Source organism: Geotrypetes seraphini, chromosome 8 (genome assembly GCF_902459505.1).
Source record: "Geotrypetes seraphini chromosome 8, aGeoSer1.1, whole genome shotgun sequence".
NCBI lineage: Eukaryota > Metazoa > Chordata > Amphibia > Gymnophiona > Dermophiidae > Geotrypetes > Geotrypetes seraphini.
In genome coordinates this window covers 83156495-83176517 of record NC_047091.1, presented here as the reverse complement: position 1 = coordinate 83176517, position 20023 = coordinate 83156495, and the positions used below count along the sequence as shown (strand labels likewise).

Below are 20023 nucleotides of genomic sequence, written 5' to 3'. Positions count from 1 at the left end.
ATCCCATGAAGATCCCAGACTATAGGTGAACGTTTGAGAGGTAGTGTCATCTTGAAATGCCTTTTCAAGAATCTGAAGACCAAGGGTGGAGAAGAGAGGTTGTCCCTTGATTCCATGTGAAAAGCTGAAACAAGCCGGAAGAAGCTTTCCCTCCACTAGATTCTAATAGACAAAGGAGAAAATCCACACCATTCCAATCAACAAGGAAGTGGGTTCTGGGTGATGAAGAAGACACCAGGGAAGAAACCTAACCCACATTTGATTATGAGGACAATATAGTGAGGCTGGTATCCTGGAGACATCAAAAACTTGCGGATAGGCTGAGAGCGATGTAATACAGAAGAGTTCAGCACGAAAGAAACCCAGCTGCCAGATGAAATGATTGCAGGCTGAAACATAGAAAATGTCCATGCTAGTGATAAAGCAGAGTAGACAAAAATGGCAGAGGTAGTTGCTCCCTTGTGCTGAGGAAAAGAAGAAGGGAGAACCAATGTTATCGGAGCCACCTAGAAGTTAAGAGAAGCATGGTGGCTAACTCCTGTTGTAGATTAATCAAAATCATTAACATGAAAAGAAAGGACGGAAAAAAAAAATGCTCGTCCAATCTAGAAAAGATGCCTGTTGTCCAGATAATGCAAGGAGTATATTCTGAAATAAAAGTGGGGCGGCTTAAAATTGGTGCGAGTCACCAAGAAGTCCGCCTGTGGAGTGCCCCATTGAACTTAAAAGTATGGAGAGCTGCAGAGCTAGTAGTCCATCGATTAAGCTAAATAATTATGCTGAGTTTGCCTGATAGGGAATTCTGCTCCCCTGGACAAACAGACAATCGTCAAGAGAATGAGGCAAGCAACTGATGAAAACCAGATTTTCTGAGCCTCTTGATAGAACTGAAGAGACCCTGTGGCTCCATGTGTTTACGGAGTACAAGGCTAGTTAATTTCCAGAACTCAAGAAATGTTGAAAACACATTAAGAGCAAAAGACAACACTGTGAACACAGTAAGGTTATCTGAAAAAGTGTACTCCGTGAAGGACTAAAGTCCTTGGTTTAGGACATCCAGTTGCACTTCCTAGGTATAAGGATATGGGTTGTCAACAGCACTCCTAGAAGAGAAGGAAAGTAAATTAAAAAAAAAAAAAGACCTGCGAAGAGTATAGAGGAGGTCATACAGCATTAAAAAAACTGCTGAATAGAGGATGTATAAAAAGACATTGTTGCGAAAGAGTAAGCATCCACTGAGAAGTAGGAAGACAGTCTCGTTTGTAATGTTCCATGTGGCCTCAGAAACCTTCAAGTGCCTTGTAAAAAATGTTCAAATTTGAAACAGGTGGATACAGAGGCAAAGAGCAAGTTCAGAAGAAGAAATGCTCTTTGTAGAGGAGAGGCCAAAGACTGAAAAACTTCATTAGGGTCACTGCCAAAACTGAAGAAAAGTACCGTATTTTCACGTAGATAACGCGCACCCGTGTAAAACGCGCACACGGGTATAGCGCGTGGAAAACACAAATTTATGTGCAGAAATTTTTATATACCGCACACACCCGTATACCGCGCATGCTGGCCGACTCTCCTTTCGCCCGCCCCGACTCTCCTCTGGCCACCCCGACTCTCCTTTCGCCCGCCCCGACTCTCCTCTCCCCCTTGAAGTCCTGTCCCCACCCTGAAAGCCTGATGCCCCCCCCACGTCCGATTCACCCCTCGCTGGACCGCTCGCACCCCCACCCCGAAGGACCGCTCACACGCACTCCCACCCGCACCCACACCCCCACCCTGAAGGACCGCTCGCACCCCCACAGCCTCCCGACCCCCCCATCATGTAGAAGCTCCTACCGGTGTCCTGCTGCTTTCTCTTGGCGGTCCCGGCCCTTCCGTGAGCCCTGCGCCTGCGCTGCTTCCTCTTCCAGCGGTTCGCCCTTTCTCTAACATCAATCCCTCTTGCCCCGCCGACTCCCCGACACGATCGGGGCAAGAGGGAGCTCAAGCCTTCTTGCCCCAGCCAACCGCGGCACCCCCGACACGATCGGGGCAAGCCCTCTTGCCCCCCGACACGATCGGGGCAAAAGGGAGTCCAAGCCCTCTTGCCCCGCCGACTCCCCAACTCCCCGACATGATCGGGGCAAGAGGGAGCTCAAGCCCTCTTGCCCCAGCCAACCGCGGCACCCCCGACACGATCGGGGCAAGAGGGAGCTCAAGACCTCTTGCCCCAGCCAACCGTGGCACCCCCGACACAATCGGGGCAAGAGGGAGCTCAAGCCCTCTTTACCCCCCCTGACATGATCGGGGCAAAAGGGAGCCCAAGCCCTCTTGCCCCGCCGACTCCCCAACTCCCCGACAATATCGGGCCAGGAGGGAGCCCAAACCCTCCTGGCCATGGCGACCCCTACCCCCACCCCGCACTACATTACGGCAGGAGGGATCCCAGGCCCTCCTGCCCTCGATGCAAACCCCCCTCCCCCCAACAACCGCCCCCCCAAATAACCTCCGATCGCCCCCCCAGCCGACCCGCGACCCCCCTGGCCGACCCTCACGACACCCCCACCCCCTTACCTTTGTGTAGTTGGCCGGACAGACGGGAGCCAAACCCGCCTGTCCGGCAGGCAGCCAACGACGGAATGAGGCCGGATTGGCCCATCCGTCCCAAAGCTCCGCCTATTGGTGGGGCCTAAGGCGCCTGGGCCAATCAGAATAGGCCAGGGAGCCTTAGGTCCCTCCTGGGGGCGGGGCCTGAGGCACATGGGCCCAACCCAACCATGTGCCCAAGGTTCTTTGGGGGGGCGGTCGTTGGGGGGAGGGGGGTTTGCGTCGAGGGCAGGAGGGCCTAGGATCCCTCCTGCCCGTAATGTAGTGCGGGGTGGGGGTAGGGGGTCGCCGTGGCCAGGAGGGTTTGGGCTCCCTCCTGGCCCGATATTGTCGGGGAGTTGGCGGGGCAAGAGGGCTTGGGCTCCCTTTTGCCCCGATCGTGTCGGGTGGCAAGAGGGCTTGAGCTCCCTCTTGCCCCGATCGTGTTGGGGGTGCCGCCGTTGGCAGGGGCAAGAGGGCTTGAGCTCCCTCTTGCCCCAATCGTGTCGGGGAGTCGGCGGGGCAAGAGGGCTTGATGTTAGAGAAAGGGCGAACCGCCGGAAGAAGAAGCAGCAGAACACCGGTAGGAGCTTCTACATGATGGGGGGGGGTCGGGAGGCTGTGGGGGTGCGAGCGGTCCTTCAGGGTGGGGGTGCAGTTGGGAGTGCGTGCGAGCGGTCCTTCAGGGTGGGGGGTGCGTCGGGGGGGGGGGGGAACTATGTAAAAAAAAATTTATATAGCGCGCTCACGCGTATACCGCGCAAGGCTATGCACGGTTTGTAAAAACACGTATAACGTGCGCGTTATATGCGTGAAAATACGGTAGTCATACAGAAAAAAGATGATAGGCCATAAGAAGGGCTTGGTAGCTCAAACTGCACAAAGTGACTGAAAAGCGCAAGCACATGTGGGAAGCCAAAAGGAAGGACAGAGAAAACAGGCTTCCTTGAAACCCAGAGAGCTGAGACTTGGGAAGGGCAAAAATAATACACCTGGGTGCGAAAAGAACAGCATAACTGAAAGATGTTGAAAACCAATTGAGTGAGAAGGAGAAAAAACACCAGACCCCTAGAACTCAAGGATGTTAACAGCCAGAAGGCGGCATAAAGATGAAAGGTCCCAAGGCCAAAAGGCTAAGGGGCCCAAAAATGAAAAGAGGGCAATGTAAGGAGAAAATACAGAAATACCCCTCAAACTAGTAAAAATAAGGAAAAAGCTGCGATCAAAAACAGGAGAAGAAAAAACATCCTAAAAAGAATTGAGTGGCCTCCTCCTCCCCTACAGCCACTCCCAAACCTCCAGCATGAAGTATAAAGGAATGGAGGAGACTGTGGCATAGTCTGGATGCTCCCAAGCAGACACCCTCCAACATTAGTGGAACAGTGGAAGAGCAGTGAAGAACAAATACACCTGGATGATCTTGTATCGCAGCAAAACAAGGGAATAGCTGAAGTAACAGGAAGACTAACTGATAGGCTCTCCACCCTTGTTAGTTCCCACCAGCCAGAAAAAGTCAATGTTCATCGATTCTTCTTGTATTAGTAATATGGAATTACTGAGAAGGCAGAGTCAAGCAGCAGAAGACAACACTGTGGACAAAATCAATTCGAAGTACAGTAGGAATGTCAGCTCTCCTTCCATTGCAACACCGAAAAGAAAGTCTTAGTTTTGAGGATATGCTCCAAAGGAACACGTCAAAAAGGCTGCAAAGACTGAAGGTAAGCAGCTTGAAGCACTGAGTTGAATGCTGCCTTTACCCTCTAGAATGAGAAGGAGCAGGTGTATAGACACTAGAGATTCATAAAGAAGTTGAGGCGTATCAAATGCAGAAATAGGCATCACTCTGTAGAAAACAAGCTTCATAGGAGCCCCTGAAAAGGGGGACAAAAAACGGAGACTCTAGTCCGGTCTCTCTCAAAAAGGGAAGAAGTAATTATTTTCTGTACACTTGATGTAAATATAAAATGAATAAAGAATAATAAAAAAAAAATAATATTTCCCTAAAAAATTTGGTCAAGGTTGAAGAAGCAGAGTCAGGCAGCGGAAGATGATGCTGTGAGCAGCTGAAGCTAAAGCTGAAGAAATAGCATCATCATGCAGAAAGAATTGGTTCCCGCTTAGTCTCCAGCCAAGTCAAGATTTTAGATAAAATGAGGCCAGTGGCGGAGAATTAGTGTTGAAGATTCAAGATTGTGTTCGGTGCCGAGATGGATTCAGACTAGATGGACACCGAGAGAGTTGGGGTCGACATGGATACAGTGAAAAACACACACCCAGTTCCTCCTGTAGCAAGTTATCAATATTTTGCTTAAGGGAGAGCACTGGTACTCCAGTTTATTCTTTGGTATCATCGGTGTCACATTCCAGTCCCACAAGGATGAGGTTGGGACTGGGCGCTTACGAAACTTCATCAAAGTCAGTATGGTGAAGTTGAGTCCGAGTTGTTTGAAGTTAAGGAGAAACACCGGTACCGTTGGGCTGTTTATCGGTATCATCGGTGTCGCGTAACGGTCCCATAAGGATGAGGTTGATGTTGAGCCACAGATCAGGACCGGGCACTTACGGGACTGCATTGAAGTTAACATGATTTGAACTTTGAGTTGAGTCCAAGTTTTTGGAACTGAAGGAAAACACACCAGTACCATTGGTGTCGAGCACCAGTGCCGTGAGGATGTCGAGGCACTTCACAAGAGCGGGACTGGGCATGTGCGGGACATATATGAACACCGGTACCTATGGCGTTATCACCAGTACCAGCGGTATCATGCTCCGGTCCCATGAGAATGAGGCCTATACCAAGCCACTCCTCAAGATCAGGCGCTTACGGGATTATTTCGAGGTCAGCATGACTTGACTCAATGCTAGTTTGACCCGAGTCCCAATGTAGGAAGGGATGGCGTGCTAACCCATTTACTCAAAACAGCATGATGAAACACCGGAGGAAGACAGTACTGCTGGTGCCGATATATGCGGTGTCACTGAGATCGGCACCGGAGTCGACAGCGACATCAAGCAGTCTTTGGTGTCTTTGTTTCTTTGGACATTTTCAGCAGAGTCGACGTCGCTCGATCCTGCTGTGTCGACACTTTGGCCCCATATATCCAGTGCGGGGAAGTCCAAAAACATTATCAACTTCCAGGATGACAAAGTCCATTGCTGAAGAAAAATAAAGATCCTTTTCTTCATCATCTTCTCTCTCTCTTTTTTTTTTTTAGCAACAAAATTGAAGACAATGCAGGGGCTTCAAAAGAACGAAAGAAGCTGTAACACAGCATCGCTTGAAAAAACTCAGTCAACAGCCTGACATGGAGGGGAAAGAGCAGCACATCAAAATTGAAGTCGAAGGCTAAAATGAACAAGTAGGCTCCACTGAGTCAAACTTGAAGATGAGTTAAATTTTAAGAGAGTGATTTTTTTTTTTTTTAAGAAGAAAGCAACACCAAAGAAAAAAAAGGGAAAAACTGACTAAAACTCAGAAATCCGCGAGAGCGAGAAGGCAAGAAAAACTTTAACAACCGTTAAAATGTGTCTTTTTAGCTCCGCAGAAATGAAAAAACTGAGGAGACGCACACCCTGTGTCGGGCGGGAAGGCTATCGCTAACTTTCTAAAGTTTTTAAAGTGGCAATGCACTTTTGAAGTGGTCCATAACAGGGCTCCGTCGGTGACATCACCCATGTGTGAGAATATGCTGCCTGCTTGTTCTGGGATAAAAGAAATAATATAGTGTTGCATCTTCTTTTTTAATTCAAAGACCTTTTAAACTAAAGTCAATTGATTTTACTACTCATCCGAAGGACTAGACATTATTACTCCCTTTTGTTTCTCTGGTTGACCTCAATAATAAAAATGATTTAAAAAAAAAATAGAAGTCTAATGCACAATCTTGACATCACTGTGATATCATCAATATGCACCTAGAGGTGTTGGACCCATGGGAAGGGACAGTAGTGCAGGACCTGCAAGAGAAAGAGAAGGAAAGGGAAATAAAAAAGCTAAACCAAGGGAATGAAGGAAGAGTGAGTGAAATATTGAACATAGAGGAAGGTGACTGGATGGAGCTGGTTGGAGAGCTCTGGAAGACGCAAATTCCAACCTCTTGTACTCCCCCCTCATAGTTCCGCCTTTTCTTATTACTGTGTGTTGTTGAGCCTAGAATATGTTTTTATTGTAGATTGTAAACCTCCCAGATGGCATATACTATTGGGCGAAATAAAATTTTAATAAAACTTGAAAGAACAAAAGGTGGCCTAATTTACCCTGGGATGGTAAAAGGAAGGACATGCAGAAGGGAAGCTCTTACCTTCTCTTCCTGTGGCTTCCTAGCACTCGCCTGGAAAGTTTTTGTGTGCTCCAAATCCAGAAACAAATCTAAGTCACAGCCATGTACTTCAAAGCTGTTAACCGATGAGCCAAAAGGGAGGACCTCACAGCCTGCAGAAAGACAGTTTATCAGTATAACCCTCACTTCATCAGGCAGCAAGCAATGAGGTGGAGGCTTCACTTAAGAGACCTACCAGGAAAGAATTCAAAAAAAACCTCCTGAAGTAATGTGACCAGCAGCTCTCGCAACTTGCGTTCATTCTCTGAGAACTGAAAGAGGGAAACCAGTTGTTTCAGCTGCTCATCCACCTGCAAACAGAAGAGGGAATGTCAGCATCCTTACCTGTTCAGAGTATTATAATTTCCTACCTTCCATATACCTACACTTTTCAGATAATACAGAGAAAATCTCTGTTCCCATTGGTCCTCAATGCTCCCAATGCCGCCCTGCACTTAACCTTTTCACAAGAAAACCTGACATCTACATCTTTCAATAACCCTAGTGCAGTCCAGGGTGCAGCAGCCAAAAATGCAAACAAAATGCTTTGATAATCTGGGTTCTGTTAGGATACACAGGAGTCTGTACTCTAGCTGTTGATTTCCATTTCCCACAAGCAGAAGAAGGGTATCATTTTAAGAACTTGAAACTCCTCCCCTTTTGAACTGGAGCACAGCACCCTCCTCAGCTGGTACCAAAGCAATCAAACTCCACTGAAACATAAGAAAAGCAAAAGCGAAGGAAATGAACTTCCCCAGCAAGAATCATATTACTACTACTACTACTACTACTACTATTAATTATTTCTATAGCGCTACCAGATGCATGCAGCGCTGCACAGTCACAAAGAGTAAGAAAACAGTCCTTGCTCGAAAGAGCTTACAATCTATTCTGCTGTGCTCTGAAACTTAGAAAACAGAACAAAGATCCATAAACATTTAACAAGCAAACATTGAACAATAGCAACTCACATGAGCAACTAAGAGCCAATCTGCTAAGTGTAACAAGCAGGAGCTAAAAGACCTCCCAAGAGGAAAGGGAAAACCCCAGTACCTGAAACACATCTGTTCTTATCTTAGGCACAGTAGCAAAAGTCTGAGCCAGACACTGGCAATGTCCGAGGCAGAAATAGGTGTGCCTGCAGGCAGCGCAGTGCTTCTCGATCCCATTAAATAAGCTTTCCATAAAAGGCTGACAAAATCCAAGAAGCCTTGCATCAGAGGACCTGAGGTTCCTTGCGCAACATCAGACTGGAGAAGAAGCGCAGAATCATCAGTCACCATGCACTTCCCCATTGCTGTTCGGTTCTTCTGAGCAGATCTCAAAACTCCAGAACCCCCTATATTTCCCATAGGGAATAATGGGAGTACTCACTGTGACTTCAGGTGCCTGTCTGTCTGAATCAGCCTGGCTGCAGGGAAAGGATGTCTCTCAGAAATTGCTGGAGCCCCAACTATTGATTCCCACCCCCAAGATTCCTCACGCAGCAACAGGGGGGAAAATATACAACCAGATTCCTGATACCCCTTGTGCTCTTACTCAGGGCCACACAACCTGCACTCAAGCCTCTGATAAAATCAGCAGGTGAGCTGCTCCCAGATGGATGGACTCCAAGCTCCTGAAGGGACCCAAAGCAGGATGGCTCCACAGGTACTCTGTGAGATTGGCCTGAGAGCAGCAGTCCTCCCAAGTCCTTTCCCTAGCAAAATATGCCCGAATAGGGGACTTCCAAACACCAAAACCATGAAGAATTTCAAATATCCGACAGAAAAACAACCCGAAAATAATAAAGAAAAGCAGAGCAAAACACACCTTCTGAGTTTGCTTGCAGAAGGAATAACTGTTCTCCACTGCAGATGGGATACAGAGCATCCAGAGTATTGAGATTTGAGAACCGTTTGTTGCTTAGTTATGGTGCGTGGTCTTCATCAAAAGGCGAATGGGGACAGACTTAAAGATCTCAATGTGTATACTTTGGAGAAAAGGCGGGAGAGGTTAGATGTGATAGATGTTTAAATACCTATGTGGAGCAATTGCACCTGAGTCGAGTCTCTTTCATTTGAAAGGAAGCTCTGGAATGAGAGGGCATAGGATGAAGTTAAGAGATGGTGTCTGATTTCAAGAAGTCTGGGATAGGCATGTGGTATCTCTTAGAGAGAGGAAGGGATAATGGCTACTGCTGATGTTAGACTGGATGGGCCATTTGGTCTTTATCTGCAATCATGTTTCAATGCTTGACACATGCAAAAGAGATATAGTGCAATATGTGAAGACTACAAATCCTGTTTCTCTATTGCCGGTTCTGTCTTATGGAATGCTTCGACAGGTTTTTTGAGATTCTGTGGAAATTTATTACATTTTGCACAGGCATTTTTTTGCTAGAAGTACTTTCCCTGGTTATGATGATGTAACTTTCCTTTCTGATAGATATGACAAGATGTACCCCTATTTTAGTTTGTTTTATTTATTAATTTTTGTTATTTAGATATTTGTAGACATGTATGTCTTTGATGCTATGTATGCTGATTGTGAATCACTTTGGTTAAAAGCAGATTATAAATGTTTTAAATAAATAAATAGATTTTCAATTTCTTAAAGTGATAGTCTTCTGCAGTTTGCGGGATATGGGAAGCAAGAGCTACAGTATGGACTCCTGTGTATTCACAACAGAACAGATATTTAAGTTCTGGAACTCATTGCAAGAGGATATGGTTAACTGCAGTTAGTGTATCCGAGTTTAAAAATGGTTTGGACATATATTTGGAGAGAAAGTCCATGGTCTGCTATTGAGATAGACATAGGGAAGCCACCACTTGCCCTGAGATCCATAGCATGGAATTTTGATACGAGGGTGGATTTGATTTAAAGCAAATTGATTTAAATCACGAGTCAGAAAAGCAATGTTACTTACCGTAACAGTTGTTATCCAGGGACAGCAGGCAGCTATTCTCACTAGTGGGTGATGTCATCCGACAGAGCCCCGATACGGACATCTTGCAAGCATGTCTTGCTTGAAGAAACTCAGACGTTTCGAGAAGCCCGCACCGCGCATGCGCCAGTGCCTTCCCGCCCGATGTACCGGGCGTGTCTCCTCAGTTCAGGTAGCTAGCCTGAGAAGCCAACCCAGGGGAGGTGGGTGGGACGTGAGAATAGCTGCCTGCTGTCCCTGGATAACAACTGTTACGGTAAGTAACATTGCTTTATCCCAGGACAAGCAGGCAGGTATTCTCACTAGTGGGTGACCTCCAAGCTAACCCCAATGGGATGGTGGGAGAGTTGGCAACTTAAGAGAACAAATTTTGTAACACTGTTTGGCCAAACTGTCCATCCCGTCTGGAGAAAGTATCCAGACAATAATGAGAGGTGAATGTATGAACCGAGGACCAAGTGGCAGCCTTACAAATCTCCTCAATCGGTGTCGATCTGAGGAAGGCTACCGAGGCCGCCATTGCTCTGACCTTATGGGCTGTGACCTTACAGGGAAGGGATAATCCAGCCTGGGCATAGCAGGAAGAGATACAAGCCGCCATCCAATTAGAGATGGTGCGCTTCGAAACAGGTCGTCCCATCTTGTTTGGATCAAAGGAGACGAAAAGTTGAGGAGCATTTCTGTGTGGCTTTGTGCGATCCAAGTAGAAAGCTAGAGCACGTTTACAGTCCAGAGTGTGCAAAGCAGATTCCCCAGGATGAGAATGAGGCTTTGGAAAGAACACTGGAAGCACGATGGATTGGTTGATGTGAAATTCAGAGACCACTTTAGGCAAGAATTTTGGATGAGTACGGAGAACCACCTTGTCATGATGGAATACAGTGAACAGTGGATCCGCCACTAGGGCCTGAAGCTCACTGACCCGACGAGCTGACGTGAGGGCCACCAGAAAAACCACCTTCCAGGTGAGATACTTAAGTGGAGCCGTGTTGAGAGGTTCAAACGGAGGCTTCATAAGATGAGACAGGACAACATTGAGATCCCAAACCACAGGAGGAGGTTTGATAGGAGGGTTGACATGAAAAAGCCCTTTCATAAATTTGGAAACCACAGGATGAGCAGACAAAGGTTTCCCCTGTAGAGGCTGATGGAAAGCCGCAATAGCACTCAGGTGGACTCGTATAGAGGTAGACTTGAGACCAGACTGGGACAGGTGTAGAAGATAATCCAATACAGAAGATAGGGAAGCTCGCTGAGGTTCCGTGGCATTGGAAATACACCAGGAAGAGAATCTAGTCCATTTTTGGGAATAGCATTGTCGAGTAGCAGGCTTCCTTGAAGCCTCCAAGACCTCCCTCACTGCTTGAGAGAACTGGTGAGGAGTTATGTTGAAAGGAACCAAGCTGTCAGGTGGAGGGACTGCAGATTGGGATGAAGTAGTGAACCTTGATGTTGAGTGAGTAGTGAAGGAAACACTGGAAGAAGTACTGGCTCCCTGCTGCTGAGTTGAAGTAGAAGGGAGAACCAAGGTTGTCTAGGCCACCGAGGAGCAATCAGAATCATGGTGGCATGGTCTGATCTCAATTTGACTAGAGTCTTTTGAATGAGAGGAAAAGGAGGAAACACATATAGGAAGCGATTCCCCCAATCCAGTAGAAAAGCGTCTGCCTCGAGGCGATGAGGAGTGTAGATCCTGGAGCAAAACTGAGGCAGTTTGAAGTTGTGGGGGGCTGCAAAGAGGTCTATCTGAGGCGTCCCCCACTGTGCAAAGACTTGATGAAGGGGGTCGGAGTGGAGCGTCCATTCGTGAGGCTGGAGAAGACGACTCAATTTGTCTGCTAAGACGTTGTCTTTCCCCTGAATGTAGACAGCTCTGAGGAAGGTGTTGTGGTGGACTGCCCAATCCCAGACTCGAAGAGCTTCCTGGCAAAGAGGGGCCGAGCCCGTGCCCCCTTGTTTGTTGACATAATACATGGCGACCTGATTGTCGGTGCGAATAAGGACCACCATGTCATGAAGCAGATGTTGAAAAGCTTGGAGAGCATTGAAGATGGCTCTGAGCTCCAGGAGATTGATTTGATGAAGTCGTTCTGCACTGGTCCAGAACCCCTGAGTGCGAAGACCATCCAGATGAGCTCCCCATGCATAGTTCGATGAATCGGTCGTGAGAACTTTCTGGTGGGGAGGAGAGTGAAACAGCAAACCTCTGGATAGATTCGAAGAGGTCATCCACCAGAGAAGAGACTGCCGTAGAGCAGGAGTGACCACAATGTGGCGGGACAACGGATCGGACACCTGAGTCCACTGAGATGCCAAGGTCCATTGAGGAATTCTGAGATGTAGTCTGGCAAAAGGCGTCACATGAACTGTGGATGCCATGTGACCCAAGAGGACCATCATGTGTCTCGCTGAGATGGATTGGCGAGAAGACACCGACTGGCAGAGTAGAAGAAGAGCCTCCATGCGTTGAGGAGGAAGGAATGCTCGAAGTTGGATGGTATCCAGTACCGCCCCGATAAAGGGGAGAGACTGGGTGGGCTGAAGATGTGACTTGGGAAAGTTGATCTCGAAGCCCAAGTTCTGCAGGAAACAAATTGTAGTCAAGGTCGCCGAAATGACCCCCGGGGCCGACGGTGCTTTGATGAGCCAGTCATCGAGGTATGGAAACACCTGGAGACCCATGTTCCGGAGTGCAGCGGCCACCACCACCAGACACTTCGTGAAGACTCTGGGCGACGAGGAAAGGCCAAATGGAAGCACTCGATACTGCAGATGTAGATGTCCCACCCGAAATCTGAGGAACTTGCGGGAGGCCGGATGAATCGGGATGTGAGTGTAGGCCTCCTTGAGGTCCAGAGAGCATAACCAATCGTTCTGCTCGAGGAGGGGGTAGAGAGAGGCAAGGGTCAGCATACGGAACCGCTCCTTGACTAAAAACTTGTTGAGGACTCGAAGGTCCAAAATGGGCCGCAGATCGCCCGTCTTCTTCGGGACCAGGAAATACCGGGAGTAAAACCCATGGTTTTGCTGATCCAACGGGACCGGCTCGACGGCCCGAAGCCGAAGCAAAGCCTGAGCCTCCTGGAGGAGAAGAGCGGTCTGCGTCAAGTTGGAAGGATACTCTCTTGGAGGGTGGTCCGGGGGGACCCGTTGGAAATGAAGAGAGTATCCCTCTCTTACGATGGTAAGGACCCAAAGGTCCGAGGTGATTGACTCCCATCGATGATAAAAATGATGGAGTCGACCCCCTATGGGAAAAACAGGGGAAGACAGAACGTCGGTTATGCTCCCTGGAAGAGAGTCAAAAAGGCTGAGTAGCCTTGGGTGCAGCCGGCATCTGAGGCTTCTGTTGAGTCTTCTGTGGAGGCTGCCTCTTCGCAGGCTGTCTCGCAGGAGGAGTCTGCCTCGGTTGATAATGCCTCTGGTAGATTTGAGGCGGTCTAGAGGGACGAGACTGCTGAGGCTTCGGCTTAGGTCGCAGAATAGACTGAAAAGACTTCTCATGGTCCGAAAGCTTTTTAGTAACAGTCTCGATAGACTCATCGAACAGATCCGCTCCCGCACAAGGCACATTAGCAAGTCTGTCTTGGAGGTTCGGATCCATATCAATAGTGCGAAGCCAGGCCAGGCGACGCATGGCTACCGAACAGGCCGCAGCACGTGCCGAGAGCTCGAAGGCATCGTAGGAGGATTGCATCAGCTGCAGCCGCAACTGGGACAGGGTCGCCACCACCTCCTCAAACTGGAAACGAGCCTGAGCATCGATGAAAGGGATGAACTTGCGGAGCACCGGCAAGAAGAAATCCAAATATGAAGAGAAGAAAAAGTTGTAATTGAGCACTCGAGTCGCCATCATCGAGTTTTGGTAGATACGTCTACCAAACTTGTCCATCGTTCTCCCCTCCCTGCCCGGAGGCACGGAAGCGTAGACCTGGGAAGGGTGAGAACGCTTGAGAGAAGACTCGACCAGAAGGGACTGATGAGAAAGTTGAGCCCCCTCAAACCCCTTGTGGTGAACGATGCGGTATCGAGCATCCAGCTTACTGGGAACTGCAGGTATGGAATACGGTGTCTCAAAACAGCGCATGAAAGTCTGGTCCAGCAATTTATGCAGAGGAAGCCGAAGAGTCTCCGCCGGAGGGTGAGGCAAATGCATAGTATCCAAATACTCTTTAGAATATTTAGACCCAGTGTCCAAAGTCACATCTAAGTCATCCGCCATCTGTCGGAGAAAGGATGAGAAAGACAGTTGGTCTGCCAAGGCCGGCCGACGAGACGGACTAGACGAAGTGGAAGCCTCCGGGTCCAGGGAGAGCTGAGACCGGCATGGAGAATAGGAGGTAGATGGTTCCTCATACTCTGGTCCCTCCGGCTGGGATACATCCGACGATGAGTATCCCAAACGCTGCATCTTTTTCTGCGGAGACACCTCCGAATGGCGTGAGGAGTGCCGAGAAGAGTGCCGAGATCGATGCCCCTCCCGGTGACGGGACGGGGAACGAGATCCTCTATGCATCGATCGATCCTTTGAAGCCTCAAAGGAATGGATAGGACTCGATGCCGTGGATCGCAGAGGTGGCAGAGATGCGGACTCACGCAGCGCCACCCATGTCTGGTATGGAGTGCGGAAGAACTCCTCCTGCGATACAGTATGCCCAGGACTCCGATTATCAGGGGCCGCCCTAGCACCCTGTTGTCGTGGAGGTGTGATGGGCTCCAAAGGCGGCATATCAGGAAGGGAAGCCCTCTTGGAGGATTCCGCCGCCCTCCGCCGATCCCCCTCGTCGAGCAGCGAGATCGAACGACGAGGAGGAGGGGGAGGGGGCGGACCGCCCCCTGAAACCGGGGCCGGAATGTCACCCTGAATGTTGGCGATAAGCCGGGGTCCCATAGTCTGCATAAGCTCGACAAACTGAGCTTCTAGCAGGGATCGAAGCGAAGCCGATATGGAGGGATCCGCACCGAAAGGGGGTCCTCCTGCACGGTCTTCGCGTTCTTTCGTGGCCAAGTGCTTCTGCTTGCTAGCTTTAGGCACTTTGATGACCACGGGAGGGACAGTGGAAGGCGGTACCTGAACCGAAGAGACGGAGGCAGGCGTCGATGCTGAACTCGATGCCGTAGCCGGTGTAAACGATGCTGGCTTCACGATGCTGGATGCAGGAGTCGTCGATGCAGGTTTCGAGCGGACCGGCGAAACCTCAGCAGACGTAGAAGCAGACAGGTCCTTGGCAGTCTCCATCTTGAACATCGACTCCCAAAGCAAGCAACGCCTCTTAAACGAGCGCGCAGTGAGCGTGGAACAAGGCCGGCACGATTTCGGAACGTGTTCCGGACCAAGACACTGCAGGCAGCGTCGATGCGGGTCCGTTAACGAAATCGCACGCTGGCACTTGCTGCACTTTTTAAAACCGGTGATTGGCCGGGACATAGGCCGGAAAATCGACGCTGCAAGGTCGAAGGCGCTAGGCCGCAGCCACGAGGCCGGCCCGGCCGAACCGCCGGAAGAAATAATTTTAACTTTTTTTTTTTTATAAAGTAAAAATGAAAGAAATTCAAAGAAATAAACAAAAACGCGGGTAAAGAAGGCAAAAAAACTGAAATTCAGTCAGCGCAGAATGAAGAGAAACTTCTCAGCTCCGCGGAAAGAAAAGAACTGAGGAGACACGCCCGTTACATCGGGCGGGAAGGCACTGGCGCATGCGCGGTGCGGGCATCTCGAAACTTCTGAGTTTCTTCAAGCAAGACATGCTTGCAAGATGTCCGTATCGGGGCTCTGTCGGATGACATCACCCACTAGTGAGAATACCTGCCTGCTTGTCCTGGGATAATGACAGTGTTGACAGAGCTGGACTTACATCACTGCAAAGACACAGTGCCTGGGACAGTTTCTCCAAGCTCAGCTCTTGACCCCTTGCAGGCCCCTGCTTTTTGGGAGGGGTGTACTTAAAATCTTTCTTGTGACGAGGTTTCACACGCAGTTTCTGTCCATCCATGCAGTGTTGGGGATGGGAGAGGACTTTATGCATCACTGCCTGATCCTGGAGCTCTATGATTGCATAGATTCCCTATGGAAAATAAAACAGAAGACATGGCGTAAGTCAGTGGCCAGTACTCTGCATCGCGGACAGTTCTCCTGCCTCTCTGTCCCTTCAGAAACCCCCTGAAATATAATCATTCAAACGCTACCATTTCAAAAACATTTCTACTGTACCTGAATGCAAATCTCCTTGAGCTACCAATGGAAAAAAACTATAAGCTGAAAAAAAAGTAAAAGGGTACCCATATCAAGAGTCTCAATATTTACCAATAATGTATTTTAAACCTCAGCTGAAAAGGAAAATGAACAGCCATTTTCACCTTTTCTTTATCCATTACTATGCTACTGACAGGTCCAAAGTTTGAGAAATACTCTGAAAGCTCCAGCTCTGATGTTTCTCTCCGGAAGCCGCTGACAAAGATGCTCTTCTCTTCCTGAGACTTCCTCTGAGCCCGAACTTCAGTCAACTTCCGGTGCTTCTTCCCTTGCAAGTGATCATCCAGGCTTGGTCCTGTTGGGAAGAGGGAGCTGTTCAGAGACTGGAGCAGGACTGCAGTTCAGCTCCTGGTGTGGAAGGAAAGGAAATGAAGAGAGAATCGGAGACAAGGGAGTGAAACTGGAACCCAAAACTAAAACCTGAGATTCCAAATAAACAGATTAGGTTCTTACCTTGATAATATCTTTTCCAGTAGATAGGGATAATAATAATAATTTTATTCTTATATACTGCCAAAGACATGAAAGTTCGAGGCAGTTTACAACAAGAGTTGTCCATGCTTGTTCACGAACATTCTGCGTTCTGCAGAATGTTCGTGAACAAGCATGGACAATTACAGCTTTTCAGCTTCTCTTCCTTCTCCTGATCTCTGCTTCCCCCTTCAGTTCATACCAAAGCTAGTGATACCCTACAGAAGATGACAGGAGAAGAAGGGGTACGGGGAATTCCCTGACACCAAGTGACTGGTCTGCTCAGATGAATTTTAAAATAGATAAAACAGCCTGAACATTTATGGAGCTCAACCATTCCTCCCTTGTAATCATATGCACAGACTCTTCATAATGCAATAGTCTGACCATTAAGCTTGAGTCAAAGCAGGCACATCAGATAAATTGTTGGGTGGAGGGTTCAGCATATCAACCCTATTTACTGGAAAAGATATTATCAATGTAAGAACCTAATCTTTTCCAAGTGCAATAGGAATGGTATGCAGAAACAGTCAAAACAAGGCTTTTTCAAATCATTCCCAATAAAAAACCACTAAAAGGGTCATCAATTAGATCTTATTACCTTTTCTTCTAAAGAACCAGTAAATCCTAAAATTTGCTGGAAACAAGCTAATTGGGCTAACTCTTTATGGTCTGATTATAGATTATGTAATTTTGAATTTGACTGGCAATCAAAGACAACTCAATCTAAAAACAATGATAAAACAAGAAATAAAAAATTGCACGCTAGCAGAGGTTTGATTAACCCTGTGGAATTTTGGTCCCATTATGATATAGTTTCTAAACATAATAATGAGATTGAACAATTTATGGATTCATGGATCAATACTAGTACCTATATGTTAAATGATATGGCCCCTATTAAACTGAGAAGAAAGAGATTTAGAAATTTAGATGAGTAGTTTGATTCAGATCTTTTAATGTTAAAAAGGGAACTAAGGAAGTTCGAGAGACAATGGTTAAAATCTGGAACGCCAGAGCACAGAGAAGTTTGGAGGCAAAAACTGAAAAAATTACAAAAAACTGACAAAGGAGACACAAAAAGCACAGTTACTTACCGTAACAGGTGTTATCCAGGGACAGCAGGCATATATTCTCACATGTGGGGGTGACGTCATCTACAAAGCGGACAGCTTTTTCAAGCAAACTTGATTGAAGATTTAAAGTTTGCTCTGCTGCTCCACGCATGCGTGCCTTCCTGCTCCACTAGAGGGCGCATCTCCCCCTTGTGGTCTCCAGTTCACTTAACCAGCAAAGAAGCCAACCTCGGGGAGGCGGGCGGGTTGTGAGAATATATGCCTGCTGTCCCTGGATAACACCTGTTACGGTAAGTAACTGTGCTTTATCCCAGGACAAGCAGGCATGATATTCTCACATGTGGGTGACCTCCAAGCTAATTGAAAAGGGATGGAGGGAAGTTGGCAATTTAGGCGAATAGATTACGCAATACCGATTGGCCAAAACGGCCATTGCTCCTGGACAATGTATCCAGGCAGTAGTGGGAGGTGAAAGTATGAACTGAAGACCACGTGGCAGCCTTGCAGATTTCCTCAATGGGTGTGGATCGGAGGAAAGCTATGGAGGCTGCCATCGCTCGGACTCTATGTCCCGTTACTCGACCATGCAGCGCGAGACCAGCCTGAGCATAGCAAAAAGAAATACAAGCAGCCAACCAGTTGGACAAGGTGCGCTTGGAAACTGGGCGACCCAGCCGGTTAGGGTCGAAGGACAAAAACAATTGTGGGGTTGTCCGATGAGACTGAGTGCGTTGGAGGTAAAAGGCCAACGCTCTTTTACAGTCAAGCGTGTGTAGTGCCGTCTCTCCGGGATGAGAGTGAGGCTTGGGGAAAAATACTGGCAAGACGATGGACTGGTTGAGATGAAAATCAGACACCACTTTAGGCAAGAACTTAGGGTTAGTGCGGAGGACCACCTTGTCATGATGGAATACAGTGAAAGGGGGGTCCGCCACCAGCGCCTGTAGCTCGCTAACTCGTCGAGCGGAAGTGAGTACGAGCAGGAAGATCACCTTCCAAGTGAGGAATTTCAGATGGCATTTGTCTAATGGCTCGAAAGGGGGTTTCATGAGTTGAGCCAGGACCACATTAAGATCCCAAACCACCGGGGGAGGTTTGAGAGGAGGGTGGACATTCAGAAGACCTTTCATGAAACGAGAAACTAGGGGGTGGAGTGAAAGGGCTTTTCCTTCCAGGGATTGATGGAAGGCAGCAATTGCACTAAGATGTACCCGAATGGAGTTGGTCTTCAGGCCGGAGTGAGAAAGATGGAGCAAATACTCCAGGACCAAGGGGACCGGGACCGACACCAGGTCCTGGTCGTGCGAGGAGCACCAGGATGAGAATCTGGTCCACTTTTGGGAATAGCAGGTTCTAGTCGAGGCCTTCCTCAAGGCTTCCAGTATTTCCTTGACTGATTGCGACACAGGGAGAGAAGTCAGGGGGAGAGAAACCAAGCATTCAGATGAAGAGACTGAAGATTTGGATGCAACAGCGAACCCTGGTTCTGTGATAGCAGAGAGGGAAACAGAGGCAGAGGCAGTGGATCTCTGGTACTGAGTTGAAGTAGAAGGGAAAACCAAGGCTGGCGTGGCCACCGAGGAGCAATCAAGATCATAGTGGCTCGCACCGGTTTGAGATGGACCAGCGTCCGCAGAATCAGAGGAAAAGGCGGAAACGCGTATAGAAACCTTCCCTCCCAATCTAGGAGGAAGGCGTCGGCCTCGAGGCGTTCCGGGGAGTACACCCGGGAGCAGAATTGAGGGAGTTTGTGGTTGAGGGGGGAGGCGAACAGATCTATCTGAGGAGTCCCCCACTTCTCGAACACCTGTCGTAAGGTTTGAGCGTGCAGCGACCACTCGTGTGGCTGGAGGAGGCGGCTGAGTCTGTCTGCCAGGCAGTTTCGCTCTCCTTGTATGTACACCGCTCGAAGGAAGATGTTGTTGGAGATTGCCCACTTCCAGAGACGCAGGGCTTCCTGACAGAGGGCCCGGGCTTCCTGACAGAGGGCCCGAGACCCCGTCCCCCCTTGTTTGTTTACGTAGTACATTGCTACCTGGTTGTCGGTTCGGACGAGAACTACCCGGTCGTGGAGCAGATGTTGAAAAGCCACAGCAGCGAGATAGATGGCCCGAAGCTCCAGCACGTTGATGTGGCAGCGGCGGTCCTCTGTTGACCACATCCCCTGAGTGCGTAGGCCATCCAAGTGAGTTCCCCAAGCGTACTCCGACGAATCCGTGGTGAGTATCTTGCTGTGTGGGGGGGCGAGAAAAAGTAAACCTTTGGATAGATTTGAAGAGTCGGCCCACCAGAGGAGCGATCGTTGCAAGGAAGGAGTCACTGTCACGGGACGGTTGATTGGGTCCCGGTCCTGACGCCATTGGGAGGCCAGGGTCCATTGAGGAATCCTCAGGTGGAGACGGGTGAAGGGTATGAC

General features: G+C 48.6%; 1 protein-coding gene across 3 annotated transcripts in view; it reads right to left on the bottom strand.

Moving 5' to 3' along the window:
* Positions 1–20023, bottom strand: part of TUT1 (terminal uridylyl transferase 1, U6 snRNA-specific) — a 45340-nt gene that overhangs the window by 16178 nt on the left and 9139 nt on the right. For 2 of the 3 annotated variants that reach the window (XM_033954270.1, XM_033954271.1), the window contains exons 2-5: positions 16165–16355; positions 15663–15872; positions 7075–7189; positions 6861–6991 (exon numbers count right to left, since the gene is read on the bottom strand). In XM_033954270.1, coding sequence (XP_033810161.1) covers positions 6861–6991; positions 7075–7189; positions 15663–15872; positions 16165–16355 — 647 coding nt within the window. Of the gene's footprint in view, positions 1–6860; positions 6992–7074; positions 7190–15662; positions 15873–16164; positions 16409–20023 lie in introns of all 3 variants that reach the window. The other variant, XM_033954273.1, reaches the window with a different exon arrangement.